This window comes from Mizuhopecten yessoensis, unplaced genomic scaffold, assembly GCF_002113885.1.
Source record: "Mizuhopecten yessoensis strain PY_sf001 unplaced genomic scaffold, ASM211388v2 scaffold419, whole genome shotgun sequence".
NCBI classification, from domain to species: Eukaryota; Metazoa; Mollusca; class Bivalvia; order Pectinida; family Pectinidae; genus Mizuhopecten; species Mizuhopecten yessoensis.
In genome coordinates this window covers 412,397-427,527 of record NW_018403537.1, presented here as the reverse complement: position 1 = coordinate 427,527, position 15,131 = coordinate 412,397, and the positions used below count along the sequence as shown (strand labels likewise).

Here is a 15,131-nt window from a genome sequence, read left to right as displayed (position 1 = left end):
CATTTGCGGGAAATTGAATGTCTTGATTTGGGCTAGACGCAATCTTTTGCTTGAAATCGCCTAGAAATTATTCACGGGAATTAATCCATTACAGTTAAATCGTGAAAGTTATGGCAAGCAAAAATAAGGACTTTAATAGGACTAGGGGCTTTAAGGGTCATTTCCGGCCTCATTATAGATTTAGGACTAGTTGTTATATCCATAATCTGGAATAAATGAAGTACGCAAATTTGAAATCTCAAGTTCATTCGACAACTGGTTTCAGAGTATGGCATTTCAAACGGAGACATAAACCCACATGTTCATGATGAAATGCGTGAATATCGTCTGGTGTGCGCTATTTGAACGCCTCCGCATGCAACAAACACATTAATATTTGACATGCTTACACATTGTTATACCAATGTTCATTTGTAGAACGAATGTTTTGTTTGTCACATGCGGAGGCTTTCATTTCTGCATGTTAACCTACAAAAACACCATATTTTGGCTATTTCTGCATTGCAACACAATTCGTTGCGATGTAAGGGCATCTACGCATGCGCAACGGAAAAAATCTACACCAATTAACCAATATGATGCTTATAACAGAAATTGGCAAATTAATTCAAGTTGAAACTTTCACATTTTTTGAGGCCAAAAATAATCCATAAGTCCTTTGTGAGGATAAAGCAAAAAAAAAAATGTTATCACTTTGGATGTTATAAATAACATTTCCTCGACTTTGTGATTGGTAGAACGGACAGCGCCCCCTGTGTCGCAGTGAACGCTACAGCGAAGGGGACAAACACGTGGTATGCCGAGAGCTGTGACCAGGGCATGTCATATATTTGTCGGAAACCGGAAGGTACTGTATGAATGTTGCTGGATACAACTTGTTGTAGGCCAAACCAAAACTGTCATTATTCTTATTGACTTTTGTTTTGCTGTGAAAGTTATCTACCAACTCAAATATTTCATTATTGATCATTAATGGGATAGCAACAATGTCAAATGTCATACGTTTTGTGTTTATCCATGTCATAGCTTGAATTGTGGAGTAAGAATCAATGCCATGACGTCATGGCAGTGTAGTCTCATGACAATACACATGATTTGAAGATAGCGACTGTGAACAGAAGGATTTTTATTTCGTTTCTATTTCATTCGAGTTTTATGCAACGGTTTTTTAAAAATATTTAAGCTGATATCGATTAAAGGAAAACATACGAAATAGAGATATCTTCAAGGTTCTATATGAAATTTGTTTTATGACGTTGAATGATTTTTTTTTTCTTTTTTTTCTACTTGATAATTTTCCTTCGATATATTTCTAATAAATGTTTGATAATCATCTGATGATCCAGAATTGCCTAAATATTTTTTATGTTTTTTTGTGTGTTACATTTCCACCCGTAAAATATAAGGAATTGTCAATTTAATAAAAGCTTATAAATGTATCTTAACGAGAATACACCATCGTGTTACCCCTACCATTTTTTGATGGAATGTCCAATTTGTAGTAGAAATGATATGTTGATTAAGTTGCGTCGGTATCATCCATTACATCTAGATACGCTTTTGCATGGAAATGTTGATCTAACATTAGATGAAAACCAAACTATTTTGGAAATTGTTCAAATATTTCTTCGTACAAGTAATTGATTTTAAATATAGTCTGGAAGAACAGGTGAACTTATCCTATAGTCTATCCTTTCATTCATTGTCTTTCTATTAAACCTACCCAACCTTATCACTATCTTTTCGGAACCACCATAAGTGATTTTTGTAATATGAACTATACAAAAAATGTCTATTTCTTTTCTGCCTGGCACAATGAAACGATACCTAGAAGGAGCTTGAATGTACAATAGAGCAATTTAATTAGGAATGAGCATTTACATGGACAATTTGAACAGAGGAAGTAGCCGGAGTGTGTAGATAGTATGTGCCAGGAAGACATATTAAACATTGCTATACATTATATTGTTGTATATGATAAGAAATGCTATATGATATCCTTGTGATTTCCCTGCACTTTCAACCTGTTTCTTCTTTCCTTTTTCTGATTTCCAAATGCGTTTTATGGTATAAAAATGTACATATATGTCTATTGTCGCTATCACATTGTTGTAGTACAATTGTTGAGGAGAGGGCCTTTATAAGTTGTCATAACTTGTGCCCAATTATCTTGCTTGAATTTAGAAGCAATACAATATGTTTAAACTAAACCTAATACATACGAAATGTCACATGACTTTAAAATTGTCCAAGCAGAACGGTTCATTCTATGCGTAGATTTTCAGTTTCAAATTTGATGAAGAAATATTCATTGACATAACTACACAACTGATTTCATTTTTGTTTGGAAATCTTACAAGATAATAGCAGCAAACAACTGCATTGCTTTAAGAAACCCATTCAAAATGGCGCAACTGCAGTCCCAGACTGGAACAGCCTCCTACCAGACCAGAGCCCGTATTCATGAAACCGTTCTCATGCTCAAGCATGGATTCCAGCTCAAACCATCTTTTTTTGCAACTCACTTAACGCATGTCAAACGATCACAAAGTCAAATGTTAGCATTGGAAACAGTATCTGGCATTAAGTCTCTTCAAAACGTTTCCAAATCATTGACAAATTTAGATTGATTTATTAAGTTATAACAAGGACAAGAAATTAGACTTGAACAAAAAATCTATGCTTGAGCATGAGAACGTTTTCATGAATACGGGCCCTGGTCTCATCTGAAACCTTGGAAACCTTTCAAGGTCTTCTCTCCTCTCTACAAAATTAGCTATATTCTCGCTCTCTTTTCCTATACATAAATACAACCAAAACATCGCCATGATCTTCAATATGATGAAGTAGGTCGATTATCAGGTAGAAGTAGATGATATAATAACTCGGCGTCAAATAGTGTGCTACTTCTTCCCGCGCATTTTTATGCAATAACATTTACGTGGTATAACTTTAAGAAATGTAATTAATAGAAATTTATTGCTTTTCGGTTGAATACCATATATTATATTTTATTCTTATGGCAGATTATAGATATTTTCACACTTGAATATCAAAATTTTGCCATACTTATAAAATACATACATGTATATGACATTCAACGGGACATCGATAGATATCCGCTATGTATTATTAAAAGCTTCCAAAATTAATTAACTTTGTCCATAAAAAGAAATTTCAAACGATTTTTAGTATGAAAATTTGGAGGAATTTAGAACACGTAAGGTAACGTGTACCGTAAGTATTTCTTTATGCAAATTAGGAATCTGATCTCTTTTTTTTATCCAGGTATTTGCCCTAGTGGGTTTGATCAACACCAGTCAAGGTGTTACTTACCTGTTTTCAATCCGGATACTTGGTATAGCGCTAGCGCCTACTGTGACCGACTGGTCAGCGGGGGACGACTTCTGGACATTAGGAGGTAGGCATTGTGGGTACAAACTCTAGTTCAATCATAAGTCATTTTATGTTAAGAACCATCCTTGCAAGAACAAAATATTTTTTTTGTTAAGGACCACCTGAGTGATTCGACTTTGTACTGTAATGAATGATAGATAGAACTTAATCACATGAGACATCAATATCACATGATACATCAATATCACATGATACATCAATAACACATGATACATCAATATTCCGTCTTTGCGTATTGTAGAGTTATCTTCTCTTGGGAGCAGGTATTGATTGTTATGTCATTGGTTTTTGCGAGAAAATTACGTCGTTTTCTCAAAAATTGATGACGTTACTCTCACAAACAAGTGACGTAACAATCAATACTTGCTCCCAAGAGAAGATAACTCTGCAATACGCAAAGACGGAATTACACATACCGACTAATGGTGTTACATTTGCTGATTCGTTGAGTTTAAATATAATAGATATGTTCTGAATTTTAGCATAAAACAAAACATTGTATACGCTAAACTCTTTACTATTCTAGTTTTGATAAATACTTTATTTCCCAAACTTTGTAATTGTCAATTACTTATTTATTTGAATATGATCATAATTAAATGTGCTTACTGTATTTTTCGTACAGTTCAACTGAGAGCTCGTTTCTGGTCAGCTATTTGAGGCAGCAAAAGAAACGTGGTATGGACAGAATATGGACTGGTCTCTCGCGTAAGTTTTAAGCCCTAAACCTTGTGAACCCTTTTAAGGGCGGATTGGTGGAGTGGTTCACACTCCTGCCTTCCAGGCAGGCGGCCGGGGTACGATCCTCGAAGTCGTCGTACGCATGGAATATTCAGAGAAAGTGTTTTTCTCCTGCCCACACAACTCCAACAACCCAGGTGGAGTATACATTGGTCTGGGTGGATGTTGCGGTATTTTTGCTGTAGCATTCAAGCGAGGTGGCACTATAAATGATGTCGTTGGAAGCACGGTCCCACTACAAACAGAACACATTTACATCTCCAGCACACACACAGACAAACACATATAGGGAGATATTAGCCAGGTGGCATATAACTAGTAGTTTGCGCCTGATAAGGCAGCTCCTGCGAATTCCTCAAAAATTGTATTGATTAATGTATATGTTAATTGTATTAATTGTATATATATGTACTGTAAAGCGACTTAGAGTGGTTTATGTTAGCTAGACAGGGCGCTATATCAAATGTTGTTTATCATTATTTGAAATATCTTATTCCTTATTGAAATCTTAACCTTTGTTTTATATAATGGGGTATGCACTATTTTTATAGTCGCTATATTATGCGCTGCAGTTTTTCCGTGATTTTTTTAAGACACGCTTTATTATTATTAAAAATTCAAATAAAGGTAAACTAAACTTAATAAAGGTGTTAATGTTCAAATTTTATAAAGCTATAAGGGATTAAATTTCGGTCTTTATTCTATTGTAGGTCGAAACGTTCAGTCACTTCAGTCCGATCAACCAATGTGGACTTGGACCCAGAACGAGCCAGACCAACTGACCTATTTTAACTGGGCATCCGGAGCCTCTAGTAGGACTTCTTCGGCAGATCGCACCTGTGTGTTCATATACGCAGGTAAATTTAGTTTAAACATATTTTATTGCCAAAAAGCAAAAGGATTGGGCACAAGTTATACAAACACACACAGAGAGAGAGAGAGAGAGAGAGAGAGAGAGAGAGAGATCCTTCATTTTATCGACAAACCGCTTTATAACGCCACATTTTCTCTGGACAAATTATGGCAGTATAACGAGGTTTTACTGTATGGTTTTTCTCGGTGACAAATCATGCTGCTGCACTGGGATCAAACCACATTGCAATGATATTTTGGTAGTGGGTTTTAAAACATCTTAACTCGTTATCAACAGATATATAAAGTAGACGCTCACTACTGGGATATTTGTAAAGCAAAAATATAGGTCCAAATCACTCATTGATTTTCGGAAGAGGCAATTTATGTTTTATATATTTCTTTTTAACACGTGTTTTTTTTCATCTTCCATAACCCCTATTGATACACACTGATCGATTATAATACTGTCCAAAGTTTCTACTATTTAAACGCATTGTGGTCTAATTGTTTTGTGAGAGCATTTAGGAAAAAAACATAAAAAAATAAAGGAGATATCTGAATCTCCCGTTGATGAAAAATCACTGAAATGGAAAGATTTCAAATTGATAGAAAACGGCATAGTTGAATTAATACAACCATGAAAAACCTATAACGGTAATCAGTGCTTCATAACATTACACGTGAATGCCTTTCAAAATATACAAAATTGCTATTTTAATTTCGTTGTATCCCTTTGCATTCATCAATTCGAAACTGCTATTGCATTATGTTGACGCGGCAACGCGCATTCGGAAAGCTTCTTTGACAAATAAAAGAAGCATTCCGAATGCACGTTGCCGCACGTTGTCTGCATCTTTTCAAGACCCACTCCTTAAACTCGTACATTTTTGAGTTTCTTGTGCTGATAAAAATATAACTCCAGTGAACGCAATCGTTTATACAAAATGGCGTATACAGTTGCTTTTACGTCTTTTAGGTTTCTGTTGTTGGTCTTTTTTGTTTAATTATCAGTGAAAATGAAAGCAATCAAATGGCGAAATATTGTCATGTTGCAACCGATCACTGACGTCACATTTTGACATAACGATACAAATCTACGAACTATAATTTGACACTGCCGACGGAATATGCTAAATAATAAATGAAATATATCAAAGCACATCTAAACAATCACAATTGGCAGTGAAGGATCCCCGTACCACTGTTCAAAACTGTAACTCAGTATGGTAACTGTTGGCATGGCTTTAGCTTCGATGAATCATTTCTCAAAAGGAAACCGTACTTTATGGAACGTTTTAAAGATGGAAAAAAATATATAATTCATAAAAGTGTCCTGAGTGTATAAAAATTCAGCGGGGCTAGACAAGAATTCGTACCCAGGACTTCAACTTGTTAAACAATCGCACAAACCGATTGAGCTATGAACAGAATTAAGGGGAGGTCCCTGTGCGTAGGAAAATTCAGTGCAGTGGGACGGTGATCCTTAAGCGACGTTTTATATTCCAGATGACAGTAATGGTAAATGGAGGTCGGATTTAGACTGCGGCGAAAGGATTCCTTTTGTATGTGTGACAAGTGTCGGTACATCTCAGCTTACCACTACTACCACGACTACCACAACTACCACTACCACTACCACGCCTAGACCAACAGCTTCAATACAGACCCCAAGACCAGGTATTGTTTTTATTGGAGCTTTATATCCGGGTAACACCCTAACGTCTAGGTCATAAGCTATAACACAGACGCCAATCCAAGGTCAGTATTCATAAATCTGTTCTCATGCTTAGGCTCATGCTTCCTCCTCCGCCGTAAAAAGTTTCCGACACATATCACGAAAACTATTGAACGAACATTAATGACGCTTTACACATCATGGTAAGGGTGTGTGCAAGGATCTTTCGTTTTCCGATCGGTCAACAAAGATGGCCGCCACGGCCTCTGATAGGTCGAAATTACATATTGGTCGATTTGGTATGACGTGTATTTTTGCAACCTTGCGACTATGGGGGCAGTTTGGGGGACTTCTGTAATGGTACCCCATTATTATTAGCACTTGTACTTTTTGCATTGATAAACCGTACAAATGTGACAATAGAACAAACAAGATAGAATAGGTTTTTTATCGTCTACATATGGATGCTGTGGAAAATAAGATGACTTGTTCCAGGGAAACATTTCAGACCATTTATACGTCAAATTCAATTGAGTGTTTGTTGATGAACATTGCGAAAGTTTGTAATTTACAGTAAAACCCTATATATTATGCCCCTCGTTTCATTTTCCACTTGTTTATCGGCAAGATATTTCAATATCCCTTTTTATCGTTTTCTTTAGAATTGCTTTATATATTTTCCTCAATATATCGTAACAACCTATATAACACAAAATTTGCTATGGACAAATGGTGGCAGTTTAACGTCGTTATACTGTACCATGGTCGTATTTAAATTAGAAACAGTTATTTTTCTGAAAAGAAAGAAGGACTATAGTTGTGTTATTGGCTTTATTTTTTAGTATCAACAACGAGAACAATACCAACGACAACTTCAACAACAATGGCACCCACGACTTTACCTACAGACCCACCAGGTATATTGACTGCATCTTTATTACTATATTTAAACATAGATGTTTGCTATCAATTATTCTATTGGACCTAAGGGTTTGTTAAATTGAAATAAATAAAAATATAAATAAATAGATGATAGACAACAAGCTAAATACTTATCACAGTTAATCTCTAAACAACATGACCACAATTCTAGCTTTATAACGAGGTTATGATGGGTAGTCTTCATCAACATTCTAATCACATTTAATGGAAAAGAGTGAGGTGCCATATTAATGACTGCAACGATGTTACCAAATGAAAGGTGGGTTTTTTTGTTGATGTTTTTTTTTTAAACTTTTTTTAAAAATAAAATTATTAAAATGGTCACTTGGTCAACTGTGAGGAAAAAGAACAGTACGAGAATGATATCCTGAAATAAGTTTTTGAGGTAAGTTACTCTGTAATCGCATCAAAACACATTGCATATTGCCGTCAAAATCTTTAAAAAAAAATCGAAAGTGCAGTATATTAGAAAATGATTATCAACCGGAACAAATTGATGAATTGTTTGAATATTTGGCATTTTCAGTGACTTGGAGTGCAAAGTGTGGTCCTTTTTATGAAGAAGCTCATTATTCCGGATTATGTTATCAATTTAACGACGAGAAACGGACTTGGATGGAAGCTGAAAATCACTGCAAGGCTGCTGGGGGCCATCTGGTCAGCATTCAGGGAACTCATGAGCAGTTCTACATAGGAGGTAATCTGTTTTAACTATGATCGACGTGAAACACGGTGCTCTTTGTGGTTTTCCTTACTATGTGACATGAATAAATCAGTAACTGCTTTTCTGGATGGTAAATGTGTTAAGCATACAATATACTTTCAATTTGTATGATTCGTACCTTATTTAGATTCTATTTCAGGAAAAATGTAATCGGATCCAACTATTTTTCTGGAGTTTGGATAGGATACTGTAAGGAAGGTACCGTTGAATCTATTTTTCAGAAATTAGGCAAAAGGAGTTTTCTAAAGAAGTAGCAAGTATATATATATATAATCGATAGAGACTGTTAATATAGTTGGATTTGTCAGAACATTATTACAGTTTTTCGGCAATATTTTGTTATTTTAAAGTTCTAAAACTTTGTTTGTTAATGAAACCGATACTGACTTCAGGAAGAATCAGGTCAATGAGATCGAGCAACCTCTGGATTAGTGCCAATAGTCGGAGTGACCAGGGAGGCTGGGAGTGGGCAGACGGATCACCGTTCCGTTTTGTCAACTGGGAGCCCGGTAATGTTTATTTTATATGGTTTTCTTATTTATTGTATCGATAAATAAATTCATTAAAGTGTCTATTTGAGGGGTGATACAGGTTCTTTAATGAGAAAAGTAAGAAAGTAAATACAAAATGATATCTGTAGTTTTGTTGTAATCTTGAAATGCCAGTACATGATTTCTGAAGAAATATTCAGTATGCCACCACTTAAGTAGTCGTTTAATTGTTGTTTTTTCTTCATTTTAAGGATTCACTTGCGTAGGATGTGAATAATGGATATAAAAGCACTAAGCAGCAGCATCTTAAAAATTCAGATAAAACTTCTGACGTTAAATTTAAGCAATGCTGTAAATCGTCGCATACACCTCCTTAATACTTGCACAGACACAAGTGTCATCGTCACATTCTATTTACAAATAAAAACAATATCCAACATGTTTTAATCAATAATTTACACGTTACAGGTCAGCCGGACAGCAGTGATAGCACCGAGGAGTGTGTCAGTCTGATCGTTAGGACATCGAGATGGGCAGACAACTCGTGCAACGACAGAAACGGATTTATCTGCAAGAAACAAGGTGACAAATGAAGAATGCCACCTCCTTGAAGAACTAAATAACCTATTGAACGAATTAGATTTTAGATAAAGTTTGAGCTACGAGTATTTGAATGGGGAATTGTCATATACAAATTGATATACAAAGCTCGTTTTTTACGATTTGTTTGATTTTGTTATTTTCCCGACAAAAAATCACCTCCTTTTAAAATAAAACCTTTCCATAATTTTTACAATAAGCATAATTCGAAAATAAACCGATTTAAATAATAAGATTTGAATTGCTTGCAGTCAATTATATTATTATATTTCAACAATAGGGTGCCTATTGAAATTGTCATGTTGTAAAATACGTTATACTTATGTAACAGGGGTTGAAAAATAATAGCTAAGTATGTGTATATATATTACCAAATACCAAAATCTATGAAAATAGTATTTATCTTGAATCAAAGATAATCGACAAAGTTCCAGTTATAGCAATATTAAAGTCTTTCTTCGTTCCGAAGCCTTATTAGACATGCACATATTCTAGAGTTATTGATCCAACGCTTCATTTATACGTTTTATCATTTTCCCCAAAAATGGTAGGTGCTACTCCCACTACAGTCCTGCCGAAAAGCCCGACCATGGGGCCGAAACCTGGCGGTAAGTTTGTCCCTATTGACACCATTATAACGTGGTTTCGCATCTAGCTATGTCCATCTGGTTTTCTCTATTTTGATTTATTTTCTAACAATAAAATTACGATTTTTTTTTTTTAATATCAAAAAGATTATATTCTTCTATATTTCAAAGAGTTTTACCAATTAAACTTTTGACAAATAAAATCAATACCGTTTGTATATCAAATGATATTAAAAATGAGCAACATCTTTTGCTCTTAAGTTAAAATCTTGAAATAATGCTAGACCATATTGCCACAATTCATTTGGACTTTATATGTTAAATATGCTTTAAAGCACTAGGGTCATTGCCAAAAGCGTTATAGTTAAATTGATTTCAAGTAAGAAGGAAAAAGACAATTAAAAAACCGCCAAAAAATATATGCAAATAAGGATTAGTTTGGTTTGGTTTCATATTGTTTAACATCCTAATTACAGCTAAGGTCATTTAAGTGCGTGCTTTCATGAGTTTAATGTTTGAGTGTATGTTTGCATACATGTTTGTGCAAGAGGAAGGGTATGTTGGTGTATTTGCTTCATTGCAAAAGCGCTATTTTGATAACGAATTAGGAATGCTTGACATGGGGACATAATTCATTGCCTCCCTCACTTAGGCGAACGTTCAATACTAAAGCCAAAAGTGTGTTGCTACCAGGAAGGGTGCTAGGAATTCCTTATTTCTTCATCTATTTTTTTAACCTGTAATATATATATGTGTACAGATGACCAATACTTTGGATGTCCGGATGGTTGGAAATCCTATCAAAAGTCTTGCTTTATGGTTAAACGAACGCGAAAGCAATGGTGGGATGCACAGAAAGACTGTCGTCTCATGGGCGGGGATCTTGCAACTATTGACAACGAGGATGAGCAGAATTTCCTTGTTAGCCAGCTACCAAAATGTAAGTCAGCTTCGCAATTAAAGTTGATTCTATCATATATAATGCTGAATTCTGTTACATTGAAGATTGTACCAGGACTGTTCTAATGAAAATACTATCTGTTGTGAAACAGACTACGCTGCTATGCATGTAAGGAACTATTCGAGAATTGAGATCCGTAGAGATGGAAACTCATATACAATAATTAGATAAAGTGTATAACAGAAAAATTGCATTAAGTTTACTTTTTAGTTAAAGCATAATTTTTCTGTAGTCAAAATAATATAAAAGGAAATTATGTCAAAATATTCAAATACACTTAATTGCACATGAATTTATATTAACAATTCAGTTATATTAAACTTCATGACGTGGAAATAATTATTACGTAATATTAAACGGCCCATTGATAATTAAGTCATTCAGAGCCACACAACACTGTAACATCAAACTAAAAAGATTAAAAGGTGAAGCATGTTTAAAATTACATGAATAGCAAACAAACAGGTTGTAAAATATATTAATTACCGAAAATGTAAAAATAATCAATATTCAATAATTAAATAGCTGAACTTTATGTATTGTTCTTCTGTGCCTTGTCAATCACGTTCCGAATCAGCACACTTTAAACAACTAAAGTTAAAATAGATTAAAGTTTAAAACAAAACGGAAAAGCAATGTCAAGTTTTTGTGTGTATTTTAGCTCATTGCTATAACATGTATCACGATGATAAACAATGTGACCAGTGGGCGGATTTAGGGGAGTGTACAGCAAACCCGAGATGGATGGCTACACACTGCCATCTGGCGTGTAAAATCTGTATACAGGTAAGATATATCTGCAACTCTATTTTTACTGAGCGAATTAACTGAAATTTTTTGGCGCTCGATAGGCTGTTCATTTTAAAACCAAATAAAACAAAGCTTTCCTCTTGTGTGATGCTTTCAGATTTGAAAATAAAATATGTTGCATGTGCGTATAACATTGTTTATTTATATGTCATAACCTCATAATATAACAAAAACTCAAAATCAATAAATGGTCGGTAACGATACTGTGGTTATCATTATTTTGATAATGTGTTTTCAATTGTTGCTCTATTTCATTTAGCATTTAGAGTCCGATTAACATAAAGCTTCGAAAAAAAGTCTACCATTAAATGAATGAATTGATGTTTTAATTTAATACTTTATTAAGAAGTTCTGTATTTTTCCAAAGTATGTAAAATGAGTTTAGATCATTATAAATATTTGCAAGTAAGAACAAAGCAAAAAGCACACTCGATTACAGCGTTGGGATTGTTTTACAGGATTGCAAAGACATTTACAATACCATAGAGTGTGCACGTTGGGCAAAAATAGGCGAGTGTGACATTAATCATGATTGGATGATGAGCCAGTGTCCACTGTCCTGTGGTATTTGTGATAGTGGTAAGTGTAATTAAGTTATCGTCTACTTTTTACTGCCAAAGTCTTGCTTTATATCAGGCATAGAAAACAAACTCTCTCAGGGTCGCACACAAAAAGGCAATTATATTGGGCGATGGTTGAATACCAAATTTCAAATCCCGTGTGAATTTTTGCTGTGTTGCATTTGTTTAGTTTAAAAATACTCATGTAGATGTCTTATAGGCTGATGAAAAGCAACCAAATCCCTTTTATAATGTTTAAAATTTTTGCCATTTGCTTAAATGAAGTGCAATACATGTTCACAAAAATGAGTTCTCCATGGTATATCTTATGTTTTAAAATAAAGTCTTACAGTGAACTATCCAATTATCTCCTTACATAATATAGTTGTATACGGGGGATTCTGGATCGGTCTAAATGACAGATCAGATCACATGACGTTTCGGTGGAGTGACTGGAGTCCTGTAAAATACACTTCCTGGGCAGAGAAGGAACCCAACAACTATGGAACAAGGCGTGAAGAATGTGTAGCTATGTACCTTAAGGTAAAACATAAAACGCACGAAATAATTCAGTCATCAGCTTATAGACAGTAATAACAATAAGTTGTACAATCAGTTACTCATTGTCCTGATGGAAATTCTGTGAAATCAAGCAATGGTTATTCTATAGCTTCTGGTTATATTGAATGTGATAAATTTCTTTGGTTTGATTTGTATTTATAAAAAAAATAGGTGAAAACCATATCGTAAGAAAAAGTTCATAAATAGCTCCAAAAGGATGTTGGAAACAATGATGATATTTTCCAGATATTCTTTAATAAATTCCTTTAAAAAATTGTTGTATGTCACTGTAGGAGAAACTATTTATTTGTAAACTAATACATGTTGTCTATAATCTTAATATGCAGTGTTAGTTCCGAGTAACAACAAAACAAATTGTACAGTAGACTGATTCCAATAGCTTAACTTAACTAATAGCAATACAACTTCGTTCCCCATTTATAATCTTATTGTATATAAAAAAATATCTGCTAAACAGTCGTAGATAAATGCCAGATACGGGTTGTTTTTTGATTCGCAATTCTAGATCTTAAATGATTCAGGGACATTTTCTGTTTTTACATATTTTCATGGAGTTATTTTAAAACTTTTATATTTTCTGAATTATCATCCTATTAAAAACGCTCTTTGCTAGGATGGAAAGTGGAACGATGCTCAGTGCGAAAATGCGCTACCAGGTTATATATGCCGTAAGCCTAAAACACTCCTGCCGAAGACTACACCATCACCTCTTGGAGTTGGCTGCATAAACGTCAGTATATTTATGCAATTTTGAAATATTTGCTTTTATTCTTTGTTGGTATCATTAAGCGTCGAAATATTCGGTATGATTCTATAGTTTTCTTACATATCATTATGTATTCCTTTTGCTGTGTTATCGTTAGGTTGGGTATGCTTAGCGGACATCGCTATAGCTAACTATAACGTGACGTCATAGTTTAATACGTCATAATTTCTCCATTAATTAAACAGTCTGAAGAATCTCCCTGCAGGACTAGCTCTGGGTCTATATTCACTTTCGCCAATTAAAATGTATGCACAATCAGCTCGAAACGCTTGCGACTGCAGGGGCTCACAACTCCCCTTCCTTCTTTTTTTATTGTAATACTTGAACATATGGTAAAAAGAAACACAAACACTATTTAAAATATCATTACATGATTGATTTATTGTTACAACAATTATGCATCAAACATAACAAATACACACACACATATATATATGGTAAAGTTTAAAATCTTCAAAGTTTCTAACACACTTCAAATACAAAAGAGACTAACAGAACGTCCCCATTACCTAGCTACTATTATTTTCAATAAAATTATAATGCTATATTTTTTTCTATCTATTAGCAACTATTTTGAAGCACATAATCTAGCTACTATTCTTTATTAATAAAGGATGATTTTACCTACACTGAAATAGAAATATGTAATAGGTCACAGATTAAATATTAAACAAATTTTGAAACGAGACACATTAATGTTGTATCACAAGGTATCACAAATCAAGATCATAGATTAACATGAAATAAATATTGAAATGAACAATGTCTATGGGGTGTGTAATCACAAACTTCAAATGTTCATCACTTCCAAGATTTCACACAAGATGTCTCTTCGTACATTGGCATCAGAATGCGCCGCTGCTTGACAGCAACCCACTTCTTGAGGGCAGCTTCAAAGTCAACCTCATCATCATGGATAGTAATCCACATCAGGTTCTCCAGACTACGGGGACCTAGGCTGTTCCTAATGTCTGTCTTTATCAGGTTCTGCCGACTCTCAAACTCCACTGTTGATACAGGGATAACCAGCAGTCGTGGCTACCAGGGGAAATCTATCCCTACACTTAATGGTCAACTGAGCTTCATCCCCTATACTCTGAAAAATTCTGACTGTTTGACCTCACCTGTACCTTGCCCTAAACCCTGTTACTTCCTGCCTACACTCTATCTCTGACCCTAGACAACACCCACTAATGTATGAAACAACATCATCTACAACTTCCTCGTACACACCTGACAAACAGAGAGCTGGGTCAAACAACCTGCTAACAGCAGACAATGCAGAAGCATCCCCCTCCTCCGTGAACCTATCCATGAGATTGCTAGCAACTCTATCCACATGACTCGCAAGATATGCCTGATAGTTTGACCCCTATACTCAAATGTGAATAACCCAGCATCATCTACAACTGGCTCAGAG

At 34.7% G+C, this 15,131-nt stretch overlaps 1 protein-coding gene across 1 annotated transcript in view; it reads left to right on the top strand.

Annotated features, from left to right (window-relative positions):
* Positions 1-15,131, top strand: part of LOC110448159 (macrophage mannose receptor 1-like) — a 57,942-nt gene that overhangs the window by 12,337 nt on the left and 30,474 nt on the right. The window contains exons 8-22 of the mRNA XM_021494262.1: positions 738-847; positions 3,289-3,421; positions 4,043-4,125; positions 4,869-5,015; positions 6,520-6,690; positions 7,531-7,605; positions 8,157-8,327; positions 8,747-8,863; positions 9,314-9,427; positions 9,997-10,053; positions 10,793-10,972; positions 11,655-11,779; positions 12,262-12,382; positions 12,749-12,906; positions 13,559-13,675. Of these exons, the coding sequence (XP_021349937.1) occupies positions 738-847; positions 3,289-3,421; positions 4,043-4,125; positions 4,869-5,015; positions 6,520-6,690; positions 7,531-7,605; positions 8,157-8,327; positions 8,747-8,863; positions 9,314-9,427; positions 9,997-10,053; positions 10,793-10,972; positions 11,655-11,779; positions 12,262-12,382; positions 12,749-12,906; positions 13,559-13,675 (1,879 nt within the window). The remainder of the gene's footprint in view (positions 1-737; positions 848-3,288; positions 3,422-4,042; positions 4,126-4,868; positions 5,016-6,519; positions 6,691-7,530; positions 7,606-8,156; positions 8,328-8,746; positions 8,864-9,313; positions 9,428-9,996; positions 10,054-10,792; positions 10,973-11,654; positions 11,780-12,261; positions 12,383-12,748; positions 12,907-13,558; positions 13,676-15,131) is intronic.